At 40.5% G+C, this 26,579-nt stretch overlaps 1 protein-coding gene across 2 annotated transcripts in view; it reads left to right on the top strand.

Moving 5' to 3' along the window:
• Positions 1-26,579, top strand: part of CACNA2D3 (calcium voltage-gated channel auxiliary subunit alpha2delta 3) — a 790,245-nt gene that overhangs the window by 404,736 nt on the left and 358,930 nt on the right. For both annotated transcript variants that reach the window (XM_075183245.1, XM_075183246.1), the window contains exons 11-12: positions 6,711-6,800; positions 10,970-11,083. In XM_075183245.1, the coding sequence (XP_075039346.1) occupies positions 6,711-6,800; positions 10,970-11,083 (204 nt within the window). The remainder of the gene's footprint in view (positions 1-6,710; positions 6,801-10,969; positions 11,084-26,579) is intronic.

The following is a 26,579-nucleotide window of genomic DNA, read 5'->3' on the forward strand; positions in this document are numbered from 1 at the left end:
TGGGTACACAGGAGCTGTGCATGCTCATGATCAGGCCTTTAATTTAATGTTTGTTTGTTTTTGCAAAGGTTTGCAAATAAAGGTTCTCAATAGTTCTCGTAGGTTCTCTTCTCACCAATTTTACAACTGACATGGTAATCCCTCTATTTAAGTGACCTAGGCCCCTTCAAATATAAAAAGGGTCCTCTACTGTATTTAAGATTCTGACACAGCATCACAAATATACTTGTGTAGGCTAAGCGCTCAAACTTATGAGATGAATGAGTATTAAATGTAGGGTTTCCATTTAATGACGGCCATCTTTAAGCAGTCCTTCCCTTCAGACGGAGCATTCCGAAAGCGCCCTGTAACAGGAGTGTTGATTTCTTGTGTAACAGAAGGCTTTGTAAGTCACAGGATTTTTGCAGAAATACCTCAGCACCTTTTCATCGTGGTTTAATACGTTTCATTATTCTGTGCGTTTCGATACATCTCTGAATGCCATTCAGAATCACAGCTGTGAAAGTATTTTCAAGAGCAGCCAAATTGTCCATGGGTTTCTTCATCACCAGCAGTTACCTACAGCATTGACTGGCTTATAGCGACATTACACAGAGTTCTTGTTTATGTTAGATGTACATGAATGGAAACTGGAGAACTTCAATTGATCTTTACTTTACCGGAACATCTATTTCAAAGAACAACGGAGAGTCAGACATAAAATTAATGAGAATAGTATCTTTGTAACATCAGAAGTAGAAAACATGTCATTAACTCATCATTTTCTCACTGTCACCTACCAGCATCTGCTCGCTGTTGAGCCTTCGAGCAAAAAAACATGGGTTTATTAAAATTCATAGTGCGTGAAATCCATATCGCACACCATTTTGTACACAAAAACAAATTTCAGCATTTTATTTGATATATTGCTACAGTACACTGCACATTTCAATGCTTCTATTCCTGAGAGATATAATGAGGTGGGACATTATGTATCAAAGCTCTGTTACACTTTAGTAGAACAGGGAATTGGCATATAAGTTAGGAAATACCGAATTTCCCTGATGCGTACCCAGGAGCCACACGGTATGAAATTGTAATCCCTGAATGGAACAAAAAAAATAATAGCTTCTTTACAACATCTTATCATTTCATTCTGTTTGAATATGAACATGTTTAATGATCATTAAATTTGCTACCTAAGGGATAAGTGGCAAAGATATCACATCTCTTCATCGCTTAGGAGATTATCAGATCTGTCCATCAAGTAATTCTATTTATCATTTAATCATTTTGATTTGTCACTTCTTGAGTTATACCAGTTGAGTCCTTCAGATAGATACTGCTAGATTGGCAACGAGTTGCAAAAGCAATTTTGTAATCTTGAAGGGACATTATATTGAAATATGACTTTTATGTATATTGTATGTTGCCTTCCTGATGAACAAAGCAAGTGTAATCCGTGTCTTATCAGTACTAGAGCCAAGCATCTTACCACTGCAATAATATGTTTAACTACTCAGTACTCTTTCCAAGAATTGTTTTCATTTGTACTTTACCCCAACCAAGCAAGAATGATCATTTGAATGACCATCTTTCAGGTGCCTGAAAGTGCCTACTAATAGGATACACAAACAAAACAGTAAAGGAGAAAACAAAATCTTTTTAGTCCTCTCTTCCTTGCTCTGGTTCCATGCACCCTATCTATAGATATGGAGAACATTGCTCTTTTTCCACTACAACTTCTGTAGAGATCTGGACAACGTTGTTCTTTTCCCACAACATCCTCTGTAGCGACTTGACGTTCATTGCTATGTTTCCACTACAACCTCTCTAGAGATCTGGAGAACACAGTTCTCTTCCCACTACAACCTTTGTAGAGCTCTGGAGAACATTGTTCTGCTTCCACTACAATCACTCTAGAGGTGTGGAGAATATTATTCTGTTTCCACTACAACCTCTGTAGAGATCTGGAGAACACTGTTCTCTTCCCACTACAACCTTTGTAGAGCTATGGAGAACATTGTTCTGTTCCCACTACGACCTCCTTAGCAACTTGGCGTTCATTGCTCTGTTCCTATGCAACCACTAGAGAGATCTGGAGAACACTGTTCTCTTCCCACGACAATCTCTATAAAGCTATGGAGAACATTGTTCGGTTTCTACTACAGTCGCTTTTGAAGTGTGGAGAACATTGTTCTGTTCCCACTACAATCTCTGTAGCGACTTGATGTTCATTGCCCTGTTTCCACTACAACCTTTCTAGAGATCTGAAGAACACTGTTCTCTTCCCTCTATAACCTTTGTAGAGCTCTGGAGAACATTCTTCTGTTCCCACTACAACTTCTGTAGCAACTTGAAGTTCATTGCTTTGTTCCTATGCAACCTCTCTAGAGATCTGGAGAACACTGTACTACAACCTCTATAAAGCTCTGGAGAACACTGTTCTCTTCCCACGACAATCTCTATAAAGCTATGGAGAACATTGTTCTGTTTCTACTGCAATCACTGATGAGGTGTGGAGAACATTGTTCTGTTCCCACTACAACCTCTGTAGCGACTTGGTGTTCATTGCTCTTTTCTCACTACAACCTTAGTAGAGATCTGGAGAACACTGCTCTCTTCTCACTACAACCCCTGTAGAGATCTGGGGGTAAATGTATGAAGCTCCGGGTTCTTCAACACCCGCGAGTTCGGCGTCTTCAGCGCTTAAATTTAAAGCGGCGCTGCCTTGTAAAGGGAAACTTCCCTTTACAAGGCAGTGCCGCTTTAAATTTAAGTGCTGAAGACGCCAAACTCGCGGGTGTTGAAGAACCCGGAGCTTCATACATTTACCCCCTGGGGTTAATTGCCTTAAAGTGCGATTTTTGCAAATTGACGATATTCGGTGGCTTTGTAAGCTAAATTTAAAACAGCAATGTGTTTAAAGGAGAGATCAATTTTCAGTGAGTGACTACTGGTCAGTACCATTTTATAGTATTTATATTTACCCTTGTTATTTACCCTTGTTATAAAACACCCCTGATTTATTTAATGGGATTGCTGACTGAAAAATACTGCTTGACTAATATGTACCGTTGCCTGCACATAGTGCAGGCAGCCATTTCACACAGTGTGGACAGACATTTTGTGGATATTGGTTCAGCCCACAAAATGGCTGGATCAAGTGTGAATATAATAAGTGCTCTTTATCTGACAGATGCTTATTTCAGAAGTTAGTGCTTGGATGTGCAAAGCATTGCTCCACATTTTGTGGGGATTTGGCCACTGAGCAACAAACTTCTTTAGTTGTGTCTCATAGGGCCTGAGTCATTAAGGCAAAAAAGGGAGTAAATGTTCTCCGGGACAAACCATGTTACAATGCAAGGGGTGCAAATTAGTTTATTATTTTGCACATAAGTTAAATACTGGCTGTTTTTTCATCTAGCACACAAATACTTGACAATATGACCTTTTCCACTCATTTGAATAAATGAAAATATGAATTGAATGAATTTCTGTGCATTGCAATATGTACTCATATATGTTACCAAATATTGCTCAACAATAAAGTAGAAATAAAAAGGAAAAACTTTTATTTAACGGATATACCGTGAAATAATTTTATCATATTTGTTTTACAGTATCCCTAAACACATAATAAGAGATAATAAGAAAACTGAAACAAGAAAAATGCCATTCTGCTGGGGAATTTGAATCCAATTCTAAAAATTGACATTTCTGTTTTTCAAGTGACACTTTTCATTTCCTGTTATTCATTGCTCTGTTTTCTGTATCTTTGCCATGAATGACCCGATTAATTATACAATAATTCTTTGCTTTCCGTTTGATTTGCAGAAATATTCTTTGCTTAAAGAGCTTAACACTTTTTATGACTTCAATCCTTATTTAGATAAGCGAAGCCTGTTTTGCCTTGCGGCTGCTGGAGTATTGAGCTGTGTGAACCATGTTTAGTAGGTCAACATGAACGTTAAACTGCTCTAATTACTGAAGCAATCCCAGCAGTTTGTATGCACTGTGCAGCTAGAGCAAATGCCTGTAATGACTGTATTTATAGGCTCGCTCTTCATTCTACTATCAGTAAAATAATATAATATAATATGTAAGTGGTAAGCATAATTGTGTAAACAGCTGTGAGAGATATCCTTAAACCATAGATTGTAAGCTTGCGACCAGGGCTATATTAGCTCTTCGTCTATATTACCCAGTATTGTTTATTACTATGTTAGTGCCCAATTATAAAGCGCTACGGAATTTGCTGGTTGTCCCTTTCTGACATCAAAGATAATAGTAGCTTACACTATAGTCTTCATTTTAAGACATACCTTATCCATAGTTCCCAAATTTTTGGGAGTTCTCCTGGACTCCCAGGAGAGCAGGGCAAGCTCCCTCAACCAGTTCTTTTTGCTGGTGAAGTAGGTGGGGCGGGGCTTAACACGGCATCCTGGCCCCACCCCCTGCTGTGATAGGCCAATCTTGTCAAAGATTAGCAGGGGCGGGGCCTAACAACGTGATTCACGTGACCACTACTTCTCTCTTTCATTTCTCTCTTTTTTAAATAAAATTTACCTGAGTCGGATTTTAGGGAGATATCACACAAGAACTTTTCACCCAACAGTTAAACCGCTAGGAAGAGATTCTCTTAAATATTTCAGTGGCTTTTCCTGTTGGCAGAAAACAACATTTCTTGAAAAGTTCTATATAGTTTTCAAGGAGTTTTTCAGAAGCTGTTTAATTGATAGTGTTATAGAATGATTAAAATTAATTAAAAAAAAAAAAAAGGAAAATAGCCAGTACTCGCCCAACGTTTCAAGTTGATTGGTTTCGCTATGGTTCGGAGGATCGCATGAACTTTCAACTATGCATCTTCGTGCTTTCTTCTCTTGTTTACCGGCACAAAGTAACAACTTATTTTATTCATTTCTGAAATGATTTCACCAATATCACGTAGATGGTTTCACCTACGCTCGGTCACATGTACTAGTACAACGTGTAACTTCCTTTCCTGAATTGTTTATATGAATAAATTATACATCAATAAAAAATGGTGCCGATACTGCTTACCATTATATACTCAGAATGAGGTAGACGAAAACATAATGTAATACAATGGTAATTAAAATGCAATTATGTTTAATATTTTTATCATAAAGCTACTGCTTATATTTCACAGTTGGAGTAATTCTCCTCTGACTGTGAAATGTAAGAATAATATTAGCCACCTCAGGGTTCTGTGCCCTATATAAAAGCACATTCATGCTTATATGGGTGGGATACTATAAAACGATGCTGGTAATTCCGACACCTGTCATGCCTCCCTCCCTCGCACAGTAAGACTTTCCTCTAGTCTTCAAACCTTCAAGCGTTCACTGAAAACCCACCTCTTCAGACAAGGTTATGATATTCCTCAACCATCATCTTAATTTCCCTAGATTACCCTATTGCCATCCTCTACATGCTAACGCAAGACAACAACCTTCTGACCAACATTGCAACACACACAGCCCACTCAGTACTTTTACCTTTGCGTTCTAGCTGGTCCATTGTGCAATATGATGTAGCACATGCCCTTGAATTTCTAACTCCCATTGTCCCATAGATTGTAAGCTTGCGAGCAGGGTTCTCTTACCTCTCTGTCTGTATGTATTACCCAGTATTGTCTTATTAATGTTTGTTCCCAATTGTAAAGCGCTACGGAATTTGCTGGCGCTATATAAATAAATGTTGATGATGATGATGATGATGCCTCCAAGAAAACCCGAAAGTTTAGAAAATCGACTTGAAAATAATTAGACTTACCTTGAAGACGGTGCTGGAGATCCCCAAAGACAGCAGCATAATGACAGGAAGACTTTCCGATTGGAGAACTGACCGCCTCTGCTGCCTGACGTCATTGCGACGTGTGTCAATTAAAATTTAAAGCGGCAATGTTCGGTTAAGTGTTTAACCACTTAACTTTAGGCAATCCCACATTGCCACTTTAAATTTTGATTGACACACCTCGTGATGATGTCAGGCAGCAGAGGCGGTCAGTTCTCTAATCGGAAAGTCTTCCTGTCATTATGCTGCTGTCTTTGGGGATCTCCAGCACCGTCTTCAAGGTAAGTCTAATTATATTCAAGTCGATTTTCTATTCTTCCAGGTTTTTTTGGAGGCATGACAGGTGTCGGAATGGTGGTAATCGTAAAAGCGATTACCACCGGCGTATATATGTCACGAAAATCCTCAATAACGTCTAATGTCCTTATATTTAATAGTACTATGTGCATTATTTCATTTATATTGTAAAGCAATACAAAGTGGCTCTCTCCCCATGAATGTATATTATTCAATGACATCTCACAATCTAAGCATCATTCTGCCCTTTAGTTCCATGTCATATAAATCCTTTGTCTCTTCAGTGCCGGTAGATAATGATCGAGAATAACGTACCAACAATTTCTCTGTTTTTTACTCACAAACATATAGACAAATCCACCTATCTGATTGCTTTTGCGAAACAGCCTAATAATTGTACCTGGCATGGCCTCATGGGATATTCCTTGTTCTGATTGGCCCATTTCACCATACATGTTACGATCCAAAGTTATCTGTACAAATGTAGTTTAATAGGGAGCTGAAACTTTTACATGTGTACTTCTGACTTATAGTAATCATTTAAATAATGTTGAATCTATTTTTCTCCTGGAAGTAACACATTTTCAAATCGTGTTTTCCCTTCTGTGTTTCAGCATTTCCGGGAACACTTAGATAAACTTTCGGCAAAAGGGATCGGAATGTTGGACATAGCATTGAACGAAGCGTTTGATTTGCTGAATGAGGTTAGTATTATACCTATAGGGCTTTTGAGCTATACTACAAAATGCCCATATTGTATTTCTATTTACTAATAATATATAACACAATGTGACAATATTTGTCAGCCACTGAGGAGTATGGAGGCCATCTAAAGAAACAAAGGTCTGACATCTTTCCAGTAACTTGATGTTTCCCCATGAGCACGGGATTACGCTACACTCATCTATTCCAGCGGAGGAGGTGTGATGACAATTTTAATTTGTCAGCCAGATGAGGAATATGACCTTGATGATGTTAGCTCCATCTGTAACGCAGCGCCGTGCCCTATGCCAAGCATATGATATATGAGGTTAATTGGCTTCTAAATAATATGGACTCTGGTGTGTGTACTTGCTTGTGTGTTAGGGCATTTAAACTGTTATGTTTGAACAGATGTGAATAAGAAAAATTCTCTGTACAGCGCTACGTAATATGGTGGAGCTATATAAATAAACAATAGTAATGGGATAGTGCACTCTCTACTGTAAATAATAAGGATTTTAGAAGTCACAGAGGAACTCTGTGACTATATGAGCACAAGGCTGTATACATAATGCTTTTATACATGTACTGAAACCTAAGATGACTTCTAATATCCATAACAATTTACTGTAGTCCACAAGTTTACCCAGTGAACATTGAAGTGATAATATCACTGTTCACTGTTGATACAGATATTATTTACAGGAGCTTATATCTATATTAACATCACTTGAGTACTATATGGGTATATATCACACAGTTGTCAGCATAGACCACATAGTCCCTCAGTATATATATTATCAGACCTGCTAAGGATATTTTTAGTCACAGTCCATGTTACAATAAAAAAGGTTAGTACATGGGTTGTATAAGGTGGTAATTAGGTTAAGATGCTGCATAGAAAAACCTTTTGTCTATAATTTTATATAACACAATGTCAATGGTTCTTGTGTATCCTGGTGTTTATACTTATTTTATAAATACACAATATGTGGTACTAAACACAATGCATACACAAAGAAATTACGAGACATAGGCTGACCTCAGAACAAGTCCAAGGCATGGGGTAGCTGTCAGCAGCGAAAGTTGGCAAATCTTACCATTGCTGGAGGGTTGTCACCTGTGATAGAGGTTCTATCGCCGGCGGTAACCGTTTGTTAAAGCGGGCAAAGCGAAGAAAGAAGGCTCTATCTTTAGTGAAAATACCCAGTTTTACTGGCAATAAGACTTTACCCCCCTTTTATAAATATGCCTCATCGTTATAGCCCCTGTTATGCCCTGTTATGCCCTTGTTATGCCCCGTACAGTATTTTTATTGTTTCCAAGTGAAATATTCCTTCCCAACTCTGACCGCATGTAGCCTTATTATCTATAGATAATTATCTAAGGGTGTATTTGTCCATTAGTTCAAATATTCAATTTACCGGAGACCCCAATGTGAATCCAATCTGACCTCCGTGTGACATTGGCAGATTTACTTTGTATGGTTTTTCTGCCTCTCACCGTATATTAGGAAATTAAAAGTATGTCTTAGGGAAATCTGTGTTCTATAATGATGGTAACAGCAAGAAAAGCCATTAATATTTATCACTGGCTTTATTGGAGGGATTACAGATTGCTGGAATCTCCCCAGGGCAGAAAATATTATCCAAAAAACACTATAAAAGTAAAAAAATAAAAATAAAAATCAGTAAAACGCACGACTGCCAGGTGAGCATAATATACACGTTCTAACTGTGTCTATTGTACAAGGTATTCTATAGCCTACAGTAGTACAACATTCATATATATTATATGTATACTATAAGTATGCTATGGCATTTAACAAATATGGTGGAATGATAACCATAACAATGATTCGTTAGTGCATTCCTATTATGGTATACATATCTTTTAAAATCCCCATCCAAAATACTGCATATCTGTTACACTTTACAAAAGATGGTCAATACATTGAGCCTGATTCATTAAGGAAAGTAATGCAAAAAAATTAATAAGTTTTCTTCTGAACAAAACAATTTTACAATGCAAGGGGTGCAAATTAGTTTACTATTTTGCACATAAGGAAAATACTGGCTGTTTTTTCATGTAGCACACAAATACTTGATAGCTTTATTTTTACAGTGAAAATTAGGGGCGTATTCAATTGTCAGCGTTAACGCTGCAAAACGAGCGCTCGAAAAATATTACCGTTTATACGGTAATTACTCGCTCAATTTCAGCTCGCAGCTCCCTGAGCAGCGAGCTGAAATTGAGCGAGTAAATTACCGTATGAACGGTAATTACGCGCAAAATTACCGTATAAACGGTAATATTTTTCGAGCGCTCGTTTTGCAGTGTTAACGCTGACAATTGAATACGCCCCTTAAAGTTGATCTAGGACAGACCCTAACCCAACTATTTGTCCCACATTTTAAATTTGCCTACCCCCTCCACTGCAACATGGTTTTGCCCAGGTGCAAAGTTGCTCCTTTTTTTTTACTTTACTTTCCTTAATGAATCAGGACCATTACTACCATCTTATATTCCAGTCCAGACTTTCTAAAGTCACTGGTAAACAATAATATAATAATTCCATATAACATGAATTGATAGGATAGCTCTTTATATTCAGAACTATGATGGCAGATCATTGTAGATATCTTAAAACCCTATTGTGTATTTTACATGATATAATTAAAAACTATTTCCACAACCATTCTTACATGTTGTTATTGTGCAGGGCTGTCATTGTACCCATCAGATGTCACAGTAATAAACACAGATTTTTGAAAAGCAGCTTCTAATGCCGTTAATCAACAATTAAGTTTGGACGAATGCCACCTCAGTAATTATCCCTTCTTTTCAGCGGTAATATTTCAGCTCCTGTTGGTTGACACTAATATATTCCAGGACTTCTATAAATATATAGATTTTCCATCTGGAATGTATTCAGTATTTTTTAGACAATCCACTGACACAAACCTGTTCAGTGAAATTCAAGTTCGGTATTATGGGGATAAAAAGACAATAGTTTTTATGGGATTTCTTTTGTGAGACTAGAGCCTATCTGTGATTAGTTTTTTCATCTTAGCCAATCAGATGAAATTCACTGACATTTTCAAAAATCGATAATTACAAACACTCTAGGGGCTAGATTTACTAAACTGCGGGTTTCGAAAAGTGGAGATGTTGCCTATAGCAACCAATCAGAATCTTGCTTTCATTTATTTAGTACATTCTGCAAAATGACAGCTAGTATCTGATTGGTTGCTATAGACAACATCTCCACTTTTTCAAACCCGCAGTTCAGTAAATATACCCCTTAGTGTCAGGATCCTTGGAATTAGTGCAAATAGCTGAATTTTGTAAAACATCTGTTTTTGTACAGTTGAGTACACAAAAAAACATCTTGTCAGTGATATTGAAGTAGATGGATTGAAATTCACCTGTTGTGCTACAGAAATATTCCAGGCAAATGTGTGTAGTTTCTTGAACAATGTAGAGTCTTTGTAGCTTAGTCTAAGTTTCCCTAGGATGAAGGAAGGGTTTTTATTCTCCGTAGCTGCTACGCTGTGAGGTTCAGAGGAAGGACAGGTACTTTCACTGTCATCATAGCATCTAGCTGGGCGGAGGGGGGCTATGAAATGAATATTCTGAGGAACAGCGAGACAGTCCCTTTCTCAAAACACTATAACATATCAAAATATTTTCATTGGCTTTAGTTCAACCTTAGAGACTGTTCAATATACCGTACGTAGTTTGTACATAGAAATTAACAGAATTAAAAGTCTCAATAAACAAACCCTACTTTTGCAAGTCTTTATATGGCATAACGCATTTGGTCCAGTAGAATACCCACATGCAGACACATGACATAGTGAAGACTGCCAATTTGTGGTTTGCATAATGTTCAGCCGACCTATAGCTAGGAACTGGTGACATTACTGATATATATGATACCTTTGTCTCATGACTCCACTGTGTAACTGGCTTTTAGTAAAACAAAAGGCTTCAATCTCATGAATATTGGTTCAGCTCACAAAATGGCTGCCCCCTACTGTGTTTAGGTGACAAGTTGCTAAAAACATTCTTAATGGAGTGATGATAATGGACTGTTAAGCGATAGCTGGTGACACCCTAATTGGCACAAGATTGCTAAAACTCACAGGATTATTTTATCTCTTTTCAGTTTAATCACACGGGAGAAGGAAGTATCTGCAGTCAAGCAATAATGCTAATTGCTGATGGGGCTGTCGACACCTATGATACCATATTTGCCAAGTACAACTGGCCTGACAGAAAAGTGAGTTGAGCGGGTTATTCATTATGGTGGGCACAGGTGGTTGGGTTCCCAATGATGGGGTAATACATGCCATTAAATGACGGCAATTAGTTAAAGATATACTAATGCTAAAACGTATGATGTCTTATATAACTATGTGGGAAAGATATACAATATTGAATAATATTAAAAGCTTTATACATGTAATAAGTGACTAAATGAATGCAGGAAGGATGTTTTAATGTTAGTTTTCCTGTCAAAGTATTCAGTGTATGTTATACGCTCTATTGGTGGAGAAGAATGATGATGCACTACTAGTGAGAGGGGCGTGTCTTGCAGAAATAAGACTTGTAGCACATACTTCCAGCAGTCTACTGCGTTACTTAGTCTTAAAGTGGAAGTAAAGAGCGGACCTGCCAAAGAAACTGTTCATATAATTAACTACATGTAACACCCCCTTGTGTATTAAGCGTTGTGAGGGTATATATATATATTGAACCACGCAGATGCTTCTCACCTTGGTACTCGGTTTTCAGTGCCTCCACCCGAATCTCTGCTTTCTCTTCTGGGGGGTGTTCAAAAGATACACCAGGGGGAGATTCGGGAAACCCCCTGCCCAGTATTAACACTCTGTGACAAAATGTGTGCTGCAAAAGCCAGCCAGGCACATTTATTTAAATGGAAATCCTAAATGCAGCTTTGTAATTTTATAGAAAAATATACTTTGGTATAATTTGAAATAATAGTGCAAACAATACAATACAGTAATAAAACAGTGTGGATGAAAGTGGCGCACCACTTCTTACTATGCACACCAAGCTAACACAAAAACTCGCAATAAATCAATAACAGCATACAATATAATATAATATATAACAATATAACCATTAACTGTCACAGCTTTATACACATGAAAAAATATATCAGATATCTTACTTGCTCCTGATACTGTGAATATCTCGCAGGGTGAATTTATATATTTTCCCTTATAGCCCTACAATGTACTGCCAAACACACACAGCAGTATTCAAACACACCACACAAATAGAGCAGTGCACTGCAAGTTGGGGCCCTTCTGTATGTATGCAGCATGGCATGGAAACATCATGTGTCCAGTTTGCAGATTTTGGAGGTCTTTAAATCACTTGCAGTGAGGTACAGCAGTCACAGTATGCAGACCCTCCTCTAGCAACAACTGTAAAATCCTTTCTAATTTGTATCCTGGGACTTGTAGTTCCACAAGTGCTGATTAGACACACACTTGGTGCATATTTACCTGCCCACCCATCTATCCCTAACTCTTCAGCCCTTGTGGCCAGATATAGTCCAAACCCCACTTGAACAACAACAGATAGATAAAAATAACCAGTAACTTATCTGCACCAGTGTGTCACAGGTCTGAACTTGATTATCTCCAAAATGGCTGACTTGTAAAATGTCCTTCTTCAGAGATGCATGCAAACCTCCTCCTACAGCTTCAAACTGTGGCTTCCAGCAGGTTCTGTTCAGAACTGCACCGAGCTTTGATATCTCTGCAGACTGCTCTCTCTGCTCAGATCACTCATCCAGTGCCCTTCTGCCTAGGGTCACCTATCTGACTTGGTCACACAGCTCAGTCTCTCCCAGGATGCTCCTCTCTCCCTCTCTCTCTCCGCCCTCTGGTTTCTCAGTCTTCTTAGGCTCCGCCCCCTCTTCATAACAGCTTTCTGGGAGATGTAGTTCCTTCTCCTTGACTGGTAAATAGCTATATGCATCTCTTTTCTTACTGATGCAATTGTGATTATTAGCCCCTGGGTGCTCAAGTCCAACTGCAGCATCCCCAGGGGTTACACACTCCCCCTGTGGGGCAAGTCCACAATGAACAAATGATGAGGCTTGTCCCACATCCTGCAAATTTAAAGGGGTTAAGACATCCTGTCTAAATACATTTTCACATCCATACACAACAGGCCCTGGCATAACAGATATGGGAGTCAGATATGGCCACTGATAGACCCAGCTAGGATGAATCACCTTAGGAATCTCAGTCATATGACCTAGACTATCATAAGTCAACATCATTGGGGCTCTAGGGGTCCTTTTAGGCCGACCCTGGACTGGTGGGTTCCCTTCCTCTCCCCCCAACACCCTGTTGGGGCGTTCAGTGCATCCTCCATCTGGATCAACGATGTCCCCATCCATGTCAACTTCCTGGTTAGAGCCTTCCTCTACTGAACACTGAGAATCCAACCGTCCAGCTACTCTTGGGTTGACACTTTCATCTGAAATGGCAGGCATAGTTCTCCTTTCTTCTACTTGTGGAGGTCTTACAGCGGCCCCCTCGGTAGACCTAGTGAGCCTTCTGATATCTTGTCCCCAATCTATTTCTCCCAATTTACCTGGAGCATCATACCCCCAATCATCTCCATCATCTTCTTCTGTGGTCGGTTCTCTGATTCGCCGTGATCTTCTGGGTGTGGACACTTTTGGCTCATCTGTTTCAGGCTCCTCCCAAAACCGGACACCATCTCTGATGGGAAGCAAATGTTGTCGATGGTATGTCTTTATAGGGCCTGTTAGCCCCTCGGGCCTAATTCGATAGGCTGGGATGTCTGGCAATTTTGCAACCACAACATGAGGATCCTTTCGCCAACGATTGGCTAACTTGTGTTTCCCCGGGAGGCCCAAGTGTCTAAGTAAAACCCTGTCACCTGGCTCCAGAATATGCTCCTTGACCTGTAGATCATAACGACCCTTGTTTCGTTGTCCAGCTTTTGATGCAGCTGCTTCCGCTAGTCTGTAGGCCTCCTTTAGTTCTTGTTTCAGCTGCTCCACATATTTCAAATGGGGCTTTTCTTGGGGATCAGCAGTGTCCATTCCAAAACAGATATCGATTGGTAATCTAGCCTCCCTTCCAAACATTAAGAGATATGGGGAGTACCCCGTGGACTCGTTTTTCGTGCAATTGTAGGCGTGGACCAAATGGCTGATGTGCCTACTCCAATGTGCCTTTTTTTTAGTGTCCAAAGTGCCCATCATGCTGAGAAGGGTCCGATTAAATCTCTCCGGCTGCGGATCTCCTTGGGGATGGAAAGGAGTAGTCCTGGACTTCTTTATCCCGCAGACCTCGCACAGTTCTTTTATTAGCTTGCTCTCAAAATCCCGACCCTGATCTGAATGAATGCGGGCAGGCAGTCCATAGTGGACAAAGAACTTTTCCCATAGGATTTTTGCCACGGTCACAGCTCTCTGGTCTTTTGTCTGGTAGGCTTGAGCATAACGGGTGTAATGATCTGTCACCACTAGAATATTACACTTGTTGCTTTCATCCGGTTCCACTGATAGAAAGTCAATACAGACTAACTCTAAAGGCCCATTGCTGGATATATTCTTTAAGGGGGCAGCCTTTTCTGGGAGGGATTTTCGAAGTATGCATGTCCCACAAGATTTACAATAACTCTCAATGTCTATCTCCATTTTCGGCCAGTAGAATCTATCTGAAATTAAACTCATGGTCTTCTCTATTCCCAGGTGGCCGTGTTTATCATGCAACGCACGGAGAACCATGGGACGGTGCTTCTTTGGCAATACTAGCTGTTTCCTCTCTCTGCCATCTTTGCGGCTGGTTTCTCTATACAGTAGCCCCTGCTTCACCACCAATGACTCTCTCTGTCTGCTTAGCAAAATAGCTTCCTCCGTTTTCAAACTACTCGGGTGGATTCTTTGTCTGTGTTTAACAGACCACCTAACTGCTGCTATAGAGGAGTCATTCTGCTGATCTTCTTTGACTTGGCTTGAACTCAACTTCTGAAGATCACTGAGCTCCATTTGACTCAGCCAGCAATATTGTCTTGGTAGTGCATCTGTCGTTGCCCCTAGAGCTGTTAAGCATTCTTTGACTGGAGGCACGACCACACGTCCCTCGTGACACATCCCCTTCACCTCTGGAGCTGGCAACTCTATCCATTCTTCTTCCTGAGATTCCACAAACCTTCCCGGTAATCTTGACAAAGCATCGGCATCTACATTTCTTCTCCCAGGCCTGTACTTTATTGTGAAATTGTAAATGGCCAGCGCCGCCAACCATCTGTGCCCAGTTGCATCTAGCTTTGCTGTGGTCTGCACATATGTGAGGGGATTGTTGTCTGTATGCACTTCGAATGGTACTCCATACAAGTAGTCGTGAAGTTTGTCAACAACTGCCCACTTAAGGGCCAGGAACTCCAACTTATGCACCGGGTAGTTCCGTTCACTGGGTGAGAGACCTCGACTGATGTAATAGACTGGTCTTAACCTTCCTTCTTGCACTTGGTATAGCACTCCCCCAAGTCCCTCAAAGGAGGCATCTACATGCAGAATGTATGGTAACTCTGGATCGGCATATGCCAGAACAGGCGCTTGAATCAGGCAGGTTTTCAATCCTTCAAAAGCTTGTTCGCAAGCCTCACTCCACCTTTCCCCGAACGCATCATTTACCCGGAACAATGGTTTCTCTTTCCGATGGGAACCTCTTGGAGCAGGATAACCTCGAGTTAGATCTGTAAGAGGCTTGACAAGTTTACTGTAGTTTGGGACAAACCTTCTGTAATAGCCACAGAACCCCAAAAAAGACCTTAATTCCTTCAGTATTGTTGGTCGAGGCCATTCTTTCACCGCTTCTATCTTCGCTGAATCTGTAGAAATTCCTTCCCGATCCACAACATATCCCACATACTTGACCTGGGTTTTACAGAAGCTACACTTGTCAAGGGACAACTTCAACCCTTTCTTTATTAAGCGATCCAATACCTTGAGGAGTCTTTCGTTGTGCTCATTCAATGTTTGGCCAAATACTATCAAATCATCCAAGTATACCAGCACTTCCCTGAAATTCATGTCACCCACAACATCATCCATGCATCGTTGGAAAGTGGCTGGAGCCCCTGATAATCCTTGTGGCAATCTTTTGAACTGAAAGAATCCAACCGGGCAGATGAAGGCGGTTTTCTCAGCATCCTTCTGACTCATCAATATCTGATAGTACCCGCTGCGTAGATCTAGCACAGAAAACCACTTGCTTCCCTGAAGACAATCAAGGGCTTCGTCTATCCTAGGGACAGTGTACTGATCAGGAATCGTGCGCTTGTTTAATGTCCGGTAGTCCACGCACATCCGTATTTTTCCCGTCTTCTTTCTAGCCACCACAATAGGAGAAGCATAGGGACTCTCAGATCTCTCAATCACATCATTCTCTAGCATCTCCCTTAAATGTTCCCGAATATCATCCAAATCAGCAGGGGCTAGGCGTCTTGACCGTTCTCGGAAAGGTCTGTCGTCCGTTAGCCTTATGTGGTGCTCCACTCCTGTCGCTAGACCTAAATCCCAGTCCCCCGAAGAGAAGGCAGCCTCTCTTTGTAGCATTTGCATAACTAACCAGTGTCGGTCTTCTTGACTAGCATCACTACCATTAAAGCATTGATCAAAACTTCCTATTTGTAATGTGGTTTCTTTCTGAGATTTTTTTTCCTCTTTCTTCTTATAAGCAGCAAGGCACATAGGATGAATCTTAAGTGTTTTACTATAACTTGCTCCTCCCACCTCTTGGCACCAGTTGGCCAGTATCTCGAACAAATGGGAGTTAGTTCCAATAATCACTGAGACATCTCGAGGTTCTCCTTCGGCCTCAGGACAGACAAGTGCAAGCACGTTCACCTCTTCTTCTATTCCAGCTACTTCCCGTGGGAACTTCAAAGGTACAGTGATGTACCCAAGGTAGGGATAATTCTTGTCACTCAGACCCCAGATGGTCAGTCCACACAATGGCTTTATGGGCAAGTCAGATAGATTATCTCGGTACCACTTCTCGAACACAATGGACACCTGTGAACCACTATCTAGCAAGGCCATACAAGGTCTCCCATTTAGACATGCCGGCACGTGAGGAGAGGGTCCCAGCAATCCTTTGGGCAAAAGACCCCATTCCAGGTGAGAGTTCCCCACAGTGTTAATGTCAGCTTTCTTTAGAGGGCCAGTGTGGGGGTTCCTGGTCCTCCCTTTCAGTTTTCCGAAAGCTTCCTATCCCGGTGGGATGGTGAGGGTGACCACCTTCCTCCCTTCCTCTGAGGACATTGTCTAGCGAGATGCCCAACTTCTCCACAAGTGAAACAATTGTTCTGTTTCCAAGTAGTGTTAGCTTCGAGAACTTGCCGGGGGTGGATGTTCGGGTGCAGTTGCTCGGTAGTGTGGTATTTCAGCATCTGTGCTTGAATCTGCTTCTGCATCTCCAACAACTGAGCAATCTGCTCACCTTGTTTCTCCACAATCTTCATTAACTCAGTGCTGGGAAGGTCAGCCTCGGGCTTTGACTGTACGACCTTGACTTTCTTGGTCACCCTCTCTCGGGATTTAACTATAGCTTCCTCTTGTTTAACATCTTGTATCAACTGAAGAAAAGTAGGTGATGGTTGTCCCAGTTGAGCATTTCTTATCTTCATCGCTACTGGGTCATGGGACAGAGCACCCCGTAACAACTGTTGCATACGCCTGTCGTCTACTTCTGCTAGGGGTATTCCTTTCTTTGACACAATAAGGTGGATCAGCTTGTCCAGCCGATAGATATAATTGGACAATGTCTCCCCTGACTCCTGATAGGTGTGGCGTAGCTGATAGAGCAGATCTGTTGCATCCTCTGCCATTCCATATTCCTGATCTAGAGTCGCTAAGTAGTGTCGTGCAGTGGCTTGGGGGTCACTTCTCCGTACAGCTTGGATTAGTTCTCCAGCGGGACCTCGCAGACTTTCAACGATCCGCTGTCTCTTATAGGGTTCGGAGCAATGCCATTCCTCCAGGTATTGGGAAGCCATCTCTTTCCATGCCTCGTAAGTTTCTTCCCCAGTAGGGACTGGTTTTATTCCTGAGAAGAGCCGGAGCCTTCTGTAGCCCCCTTCATGCTGTGACTTTCCTAACTGGTCTACCAGTTTCTGTACAGCAGTGAGGAACAGTTCGCTTTGATCCTCATCAGTTTTCCTAGTACTGGAGGGTGACTGAGAATTCTCTTCCCTGGCCTGAGGGAATACTTGTCGGTTAATATCTCCATCTGGAAGTTCAGCATTAAGAGGTGCTGCGACTAGCTGTTTTGGCTTTAACGGTATCACAATATGCCATTGTTGTTTTTGTGGCCCAGAAACGAGGGAGGGAAGAAAATCTTTATCCAATTCTGCTTGCGTCTCACAGAGGATCAGACTGGTCTTATGCTGATCTCTACCTTTCCATCCAAGGATTTTAGGATGTTCTACCCCATAAATCCTGTGGAGCACATGCAGGACTTCCTCATCTGTCACTCCCTGAGAGTCACCATAGATCCCTAAACATCGAGTTGGGGCCACAGTCTGTTGTTCACACCACAGAAACACTTCTTCTCTTATACTATCCATGACGTCTGTGCTGATGGGTTTCACTGAGTGTGTCTTCAGTATCTCAGCAGTGCCTCCACTGTAACACCCCCTTGTGTATTAAGCGTTGTGAGGGTATATATATATATTGAACCACGCAGATGCTTCTCACCTTGGTACTCGGTTTTCAGTGCCTCCACCCGAATCTCTGCTTTCTCTTCTGGGGGGTGTTCAAAAGATACACCAGGGGGAGATTCGGGAAACCCCCTGCCCAGTATTAACACTCTGTGACAAAATGTGTGCTGCAAAAGCCAGCCAGGCACATTTATTTAAATGGAAATCCTAAATGCAGCTTTGTAATTTTATAGAAAAATATACTTTGGTATAATTTGAAATAATAGTGCAAACAATACAATACAGTAATAAAACAGTGTGGATGAAAGTGGCGCACCACTTCTTACTATGCACACCAAGCTAACACAAAAACTCGCAATAAATCAATAACAGCATACAATATAATATAATATATAACAATATAACCATTAACTGTCACAGCTTTATACACATGAAAAAATATATCAGATATCTTACTTGCTCCTGATACTGTGAATATCTCGCAGGGTGAATTTATATATTTTCCCTTATAGCCCTACAATGTACTGCCAAACACACACAGCAGTATTCAAACACACCACACAAATAGAGCAGTGCACTGCAAGTTGGGGCCCTTCTGTATGTATGCAGCATGGCATGGAAACATCATGTGTCCAGTTTGCAGATTTTGGAGGTCTTTAAATCACTTGCAGTGAGGTACAGCAGTCACAGTATGCAGACCCTCCTCTAGCAACAACTGTAAAATCCTTTCTAATTTGTATCCTGGGACTTGTAGTTCCACAAGTGCTGATTAGACACACACTTGGTGCATATTTACCTGCCCACCCATCTATCCCTAACTCTTCAGCTCTTGTGGCCAGATATAGTCCAAACCCCACTTGAACAACAACAGATAGATAAAAATAACCAGTAACTTATCTGCACCAGTGTGTCACAGGTCTGAACTTGATTATCTCCAAAATGGCTGACTTGTAAAATGTCCTTCTTCAGAGATGCATGCAAACCTCCTCCTACAGCTTCAAACTGTGGCTTCCAGCAGGTTCTGTTCAGAACTGCACCGAGCTTTGATATCTCTGCAGACTGCTCTCTCTGCTCAGATCACTCATCCAGTGCCCTTCTGCCTAGGGTCACCTATCTGACTTGGTCACACAGCTCAGTCTCTCCCAGGATGCTCCTCTCTCCCTCTCTCTCTCCGCCCTCTGGTTTCTCAGTCTTCTTAGGCTCCGCCCCCTCTTCATAACAGCTTTCTGGGAGATGTAGTTCCTTCTCCTTGACTGGTAAATAGCTATATGCATCTCTTTTCTTACTGATGCAATTGTGATTATTAGCCCCTGGGTGCTCAAGTCCAACTGCAGCATCCCCAGGGGTTACATACATATAGTGAACATTATACATTGTGGTGGCCAACATGGGCTGATCATGGGGCGCAGTCCAAATGTCATGGAACTCGATCGCTTTCCAACTTAGCCGCACACGGTCAGAGCCATGTTGTCATCACACCTCTTCTGTATTATGATTGATTGTCCCAGGGGTTATGTTAAGCATGATTGCTGGTACAGCCTATGGAACATGGCATGGTAACACTGCCTGACTGTTTTTGGTTACTGTGGATGAGGATATCTTTACAATGGAGGTGCTTACAGAGGAGAGGTAGGAGATATATCTTATCTTCAGAAGTATAAATAATTGCTACGTACATTCAATTTGCAAAAAAAAATCTTAATTAGTTGTGCCAATGAATCGCTTAAAATTTTATGCGGATGATCCTATAATTCTAAAGATCAGTAGCCAGTAAATATAGAATAATGTCTTGTGTCAGGGGTGAATGGATTTTTATGTAAATATAATTATGCCTTATTTTCCAGCCGTTGGCCATTGTTTCTGCCATTTCCTTGTAATGTTTGAGACATGAATCCCAGTGTTTGAGTGATGCAACTGTTGAGACTTTTGAAGTTGTAGACAGGTCAATGAAATCATCCTCCACACTGGGAGGGAGGAACAACTCCGGATTACATTGTGTGTGAAGCATGATTAAAGAACATCACAAGCAGTGAAAGGGATAATTGGTGTAAGATGACAAAATGCAGTCAAACAATTGTCTGTGATCTTTATTTTTACAAAAAAAAAACACAAAGAGAAAAGCAAATCATTTCCTATCTTGGGAGTTGAGAAAATATGGTCTGGGGTTTAGTGTTTCTGAGTAAAAAAATGTACTCTTAAAAAAGAAAAAGAAGAAAACATTATATAATAATTATAATTTACTGGATGTCAATCAGCCACACCTCCTTGTGCTACTATACTGTATACTTAGGACAACTATTCAAACTATTTCAACTCATTTAAATTGATTCACTTAGTGGTGGAATATAAGGAGGTCACATGGTACAGCAGACCATGAGCTGAGTGGACCATTAAGCTGAGATCACTTCTTTTTTAAGGATCTTTATCATAGCACCCCATTCCTATCGTAGCACCCCATTCTTATAGTAGCATCCCATTCCTATCGTAGCACCTCCTTTTTATTGTAGTACCACATTCCAATCAGATCACCCCAGTCTTCTCATAGCACACCACTCTTACCGTAGTACCCCATTCCTATTGTAGCACACCATTCCTGTCATAGCACCCCATTCTTATTGTAGCACCCCCTTTTTATTGTTGTACCCCATTGCAATCATAGCACTCCATTCTTATCGTAGCACTCCATTCCTATCATAACTTCCCATTCCAATGATAGCACCCCATTCCTATCATAGCACCCCATTCTTATTGTAGCACCCCATTCCTATCATAGCACCCCATTCCTATCATATCACCCCATTCCTATCACAACACCCCATTCCTATCGTAACACTCCACTCTAGTTATGGCAGTCGCCAAAAATCCAAACCTTTCTACTAACAAATAAATTACTTGACACTTTTAATGTGTGTTTTTAATACAAGTATTTAATAACATTCATATCAGTCCCAGCCCCATTGGAGTTTACAGTCTAAATTCCATATCATACACAAACACATGTTTTTGAAGTGTGGGAGAAAGCCGGAGCACCCAGGGGAAACCAACACAAACACAAGGAGAATATACAAAGTCCAGACAGATAAGGCCCTGGTCAGAATCACACCAATTGCCCAGGCATGGTGAACCAGCAATGCTAATGCTAGTGTTACTGTGCTGTCCAAAAACTACAAGTATTTTTCAGGTATATTTTAATAAAAAAAACACTACCATCTCCTACTCCACAACCTTCATGCCATTGGCTTTTCTGACACCATCCTTTCGTAATTCACATCTACCTCTGTTTCTACCTCTTGTTCCTCCCCCACCCCCCAGCCATCCTTACTGTACTAGTCCCACAGGCTTCTGTCCTTGGCCATCAGCTCTTTTCTCTCTACACCTCCCCTCTGGGTGAACTCATCAGTTCTTCCGGCCTTCAGTACCACCTCTATGCTAATGATACTCAACTCTACCTTTCATCTCCTGATATCTCCCCTTCCCTCCTCTCTCGGGTGTTTAAGTGCCTCTCCGCCATCTCCTACTGCATGTCCTTATACTTTACGAAACTTAACATGGCCAAAACTGAACTCATTGTCTTCCTTTCATCAAGAGCCTCCTCCCATCCTGACCTCTCTATCACTGATGGCAACACCACTATATCTGTTCCCCAACTCCACTACCTGGGTGTCATTCTTGGCCCCTCCCTATCCTTTGCCCCTCACTTTCTATCTCTTGCCCAGTTCCAGCCCTGCAACATTTCCTGTATTAGACACTTTCTCTTCTAGAATGCCACCAAAACTCTTATCCACTCACTGATCAGTTATCGTCTTGATTTCTGCAACCTTCTCCTTACTGGCTTCCCACTCTCCCATCTTGCTCACTTCGATCTATAAATGCTACAGCTAGAATTATCAACCTCTCTTGCTGCTCCATATCTACCTCTCCTCTCTGCCAAACTTTAAACTGGCTTCCCCTCCCTTACAGAATCCTCTCCAAACTCCTCACCCTCATGTACAAGGCCCTCTCCAACTCCACTGCTCCCTACATCTCCAATCTCAACTCTCACCTCCCGCCAGTGGCCGTCACCTTTCCTCCCCTCTAGTAACGAAATCTTACTCCTTATGCAAGATTTCTTCCGTGCTGCCTCCCACCATTGGAACGATCTCCCTCGTTCTATCAGTCTATTCCCCAGCCTGTATAGCTTAAAAACGATCATCGAAAACCCACCTCTTTAGAAAAGCCTATCAGTCCCCCGCTTAAGCATTTTACCTCACCCTCTTTCTCCTCCATCACTCCCACTCTTGGTTCTTGCCCTCAGAATCATTTGCGTTGGCTCACCCTCATGTGCCAGTTGTTTTTCTGTCACCCTTTAGAGGGCATGAGTTCAATTGGAATGGCAAATATTATCTGTACAGTGCTGCGGAATTGGTGGCGCTATATAAATAATGGGTGATGATAATGATGATACTGAGCAGGACACTCTTCCCTCTTGTTCTCATTACCTATAACTTTTGTGCACCTCCTCCTTGGGCTCCCTGCCCATTTAACCCACTCCTCCATTTTCTTTGCACCTCTTTCAGTAGTTTGGAAACCTGTTAGTTGCGGCCATGCTAATGGGCACAGGTTTCAGCGTGCGATGAATATAATCCTTGCACCCCAGTAGCTGTGTTGAGAGTTGTAATGCTATTTGTTTACTGTATTGTACTGTTATACCATGTACTGTCTTGTTTTTTGCCCTCTGTACAGTGCTGCAGACCTCATGTGGCGCCCTATAAATAAAGGTTAATAACAATAATAATAATAATAAAAATAATAATAATTCACTTACTTTTTACTTAAAGCTAAAACAATTTAAAAGAGATCATTTAAAACTAAGCCATGGGTCCTAAAGTTGATTCATTGGTTTTAGTTTGGGTCTCAGCCGAAAAGGTTAAAAACCTGTGACCTTAAAGATGAAATAGGTACAAAAAGCGTGGAGGGTGCGTATGTGTGTGTGGGCTGGGAAGAAAATGCAGTCTGACAATAATTGGAGACTTTCTTTCTGTAACAGAACAGTTTTTCCCAGCATCACAGAAATCAAGGTCTTTACAGCTGGTAGATTATATATTATTTTATATAATTGGCTACTGCAGCGACTCCCATTGTGGATCAAATTGTCCGTGTCAAAGCAGCCTTACCCATGTCGTTTGTCCTAACAAAATTACAAGACAATTCTTCAGAATTATTTATGTTGTTTCAGAGGAGACATAAAAGAATATTGATTTGTACTGTATAAACTAATGCCGTGCTGTACAGATAACTTTATTTCTCTAAATATTGGTATTAATGGAATTGTCCACTTTTGGGTACCCCCTAACCCCTCTCCATGTAGCAAGTCCCTTGGAATCCTTGCTGTTATCTACGGTCAAAAGTTGGACCATGCTGTTTGTGTGAATGCAGCCTCAGTACATCACCGTCAGTCCATCCAGTGTGATTCAACAAAACAAAATAAAGAGCTTTATGCCCTTAAAATAATTTTTTCTTTTTAAACTAAACCGTTGGGCAAAATGGGAAATTATCCCACAAACTTAACCGCGGGAGTTATCTATTTCTGTGAAGAAACTACTAAAACTCTACCCTACGTATTAAAATAAATGATCGTTTTACATAAGACACAATCGACACATAAATCATTTGTTGCGTTATCTTTGTTCAACAGAGGCAGATAATTCTGTGGATTAAATCTCAGGTCTGCCCAGATCTGTTTATTTAAAAGATTTTAGAGCTTTTCTGCTACATTGGGATTGAAGTGTTGTTTAGGCATCTTGTAATTTCTAACATTTTCCAAATAATCTTTTAATAGGTTCTTTCGCCCCAAATGTCCTAAGAGGTTTGGTGCACCGAGAACCAGTTGGGATTCTAAAAACTTTTCCTGGCTCATTTTGACTCAGTGTGTTTTACCCAAGATAATGAAAGCTTTAAGTCACATAAACTTCTTTAAAATGAAATAAATGAATTATGCCCAGATTTGGCAGCGTTTTGTTTTTGTTATGGGATTTCTGTCAGCATTCATGGATAATTTTTTTGTTTTTGTGGTTTGTACTTTGGGGACGAGGGAAAAGAATCTTGGCACTTGTGAAACAGCCATGCGTCCGCTGTTTACACTAAATGATAATCCTCAGTAGCGATGAAAACAGTGACCGAATTTAACAATAGTACCAGACAAAGATGCACTTATTAATATTTATACAGAAACATACACAAAAAAAGTTAGTGCTACTAGTAAAATTTAAAAAAAAGTTAAATATTGAGGAGCAGATTCTAAATCAGCAATAAATACATTAAGCAGCAAAAAGCTTTATTGTGATTTGCCCATCACACGTAAGGTGCTACCATCTGCGATGACATTGCTGTTGCCGGCAATATCCCTGCTGCCATTATGCATGGTGGATCCTATTTACCAGGTACCAGTGTCTTTTATCAGTCTTGATATTTATTAAATGAATGGGGCTATTGCCTCACCCATAGACAATAAAAAAACTTGTATACACATTTTTTATTATTTTGTTGGGACTAGATGCTCCGCCCATCTGCTGGTCCCTTGCTTAGTATACCGGAGAGTATAATTCTTTTTGGTGTGGATAGTTTTTGCCATGGCCGTAGAGTATCGCTCACCTGCCACAGCAAAAAAAATACTGTTAAGTGACTATGAAAAGGGTTACTTTTAAAAAACAGGCTTCTAAATGTTTCAGGCTGTTCTGGATTTCGGATGAAAGTTGCTGTTTCATATGGGACAGACAAATCAAGTTTGGTAAATGCGTTTGATAGGCAGAATCATTATGATCCAGGGAATTACATTCTCATTTTCTGTAACTTCAATTAATGAGAACTGGAAATGACATCAGCAGATATTTTTCACAAGATGCTATGATTTGCTAAGGCTACTGGTTTGATTTATGAATTCAGAAAAAATCCAAACAATGCGGAATGAACTTGATCTCATACCAACATTTTTTCCAAAAACCACTCCCTCTTGCCCCTACAGTATTCCAATTCCAAAGAATGACGGAGGGTGAACAACTAGAGTGATTTAGCATGGTTTATGGGGAAACAGTCCCTAGGAATCTCCTTTAAAGGGTCTTTAACAATATAGGGTTAACTATATTGTTCTTATGTTTGTATTTATATAATGTAAATATTAAAGGATAAATATGTAAAAATATTCCTCTTACAGGACTTAATTTGTTATGATGACGCTAGCATTTCCCTGAGTTTGCTTATAGTCACAGAAGGATAATATGAAACTATCTAAGGATGACAATAACAGATGAAAATAATTGAAAAGTGATTTATTATCTGGAAAAAAACTGTTATTATAATGTCTGAGGTTTTCATTTAAAAAAATAAAAGTAAATATAATATATCTTGTTGTGAACATAGAGAACTTACAGTTATTTATAAGGGTTAACCCATCACATAATTGTAAGGAATAAGGCCTAAATCATAACTGCAGTGTATATATGGTATATCAACTGGATCCATTGATAAATTGATCTACTAAAGTGTAAAATGTGAAGCCTGAGAGTCTGTTATGTGTGTATTCGGTGGCTCTGCACATATCGGTGTTAGAAGATATCAGTGTCACCTGTGGCAGCTTCAATGCCCCCTGCGGTGAGCTATATCCTGGCCTAGGATGGAGTTTTGACACCTGAATAGACTTTTAGGAACCACTCAGCATTGTGTCTGGCTCAAGGAGACCATGTGCTGACTTGGCTATATTTTATATAAACAAAAATAATTAAATTTTTAAATATGCTACTTAAAAGCAATAAAAGTAGTGATCAACCACATATTCCTCAATACCATGATGAAGGGCAGCTCATATATCAAATTAAGAATTCTGCCACACAGAGAAGTTGAGGAAATGAGTATAAACTCAACTGATACCCTTTACCTAGGCCTGTTTGGTTTCAATAGATGGATAAATTCATAGGGGACCTATTAATAATAAAATTGGGTCTGTGTGACACTCCACAGAAAAGTTAGGTCACATAGTAGAATTGGGTAGTAAATCAGGC

The sequence above is a fragment of the Mixophyes fleayi genome, chromosome 8 (genome assembly GCF_038048845.1).
Source record: "Mixophyes fleayi isolate aMixFle1 chromosome 8, aMixFle1.hap1, whole genome shotgun sequence".
In the NCBI taxonomy this organism is placed as follows: Eukaryota; Metazoa; Chordata; class Amphibia; order Anura; family Limnodynastidae; genus Mixophyes; species Mixophyes fleayi.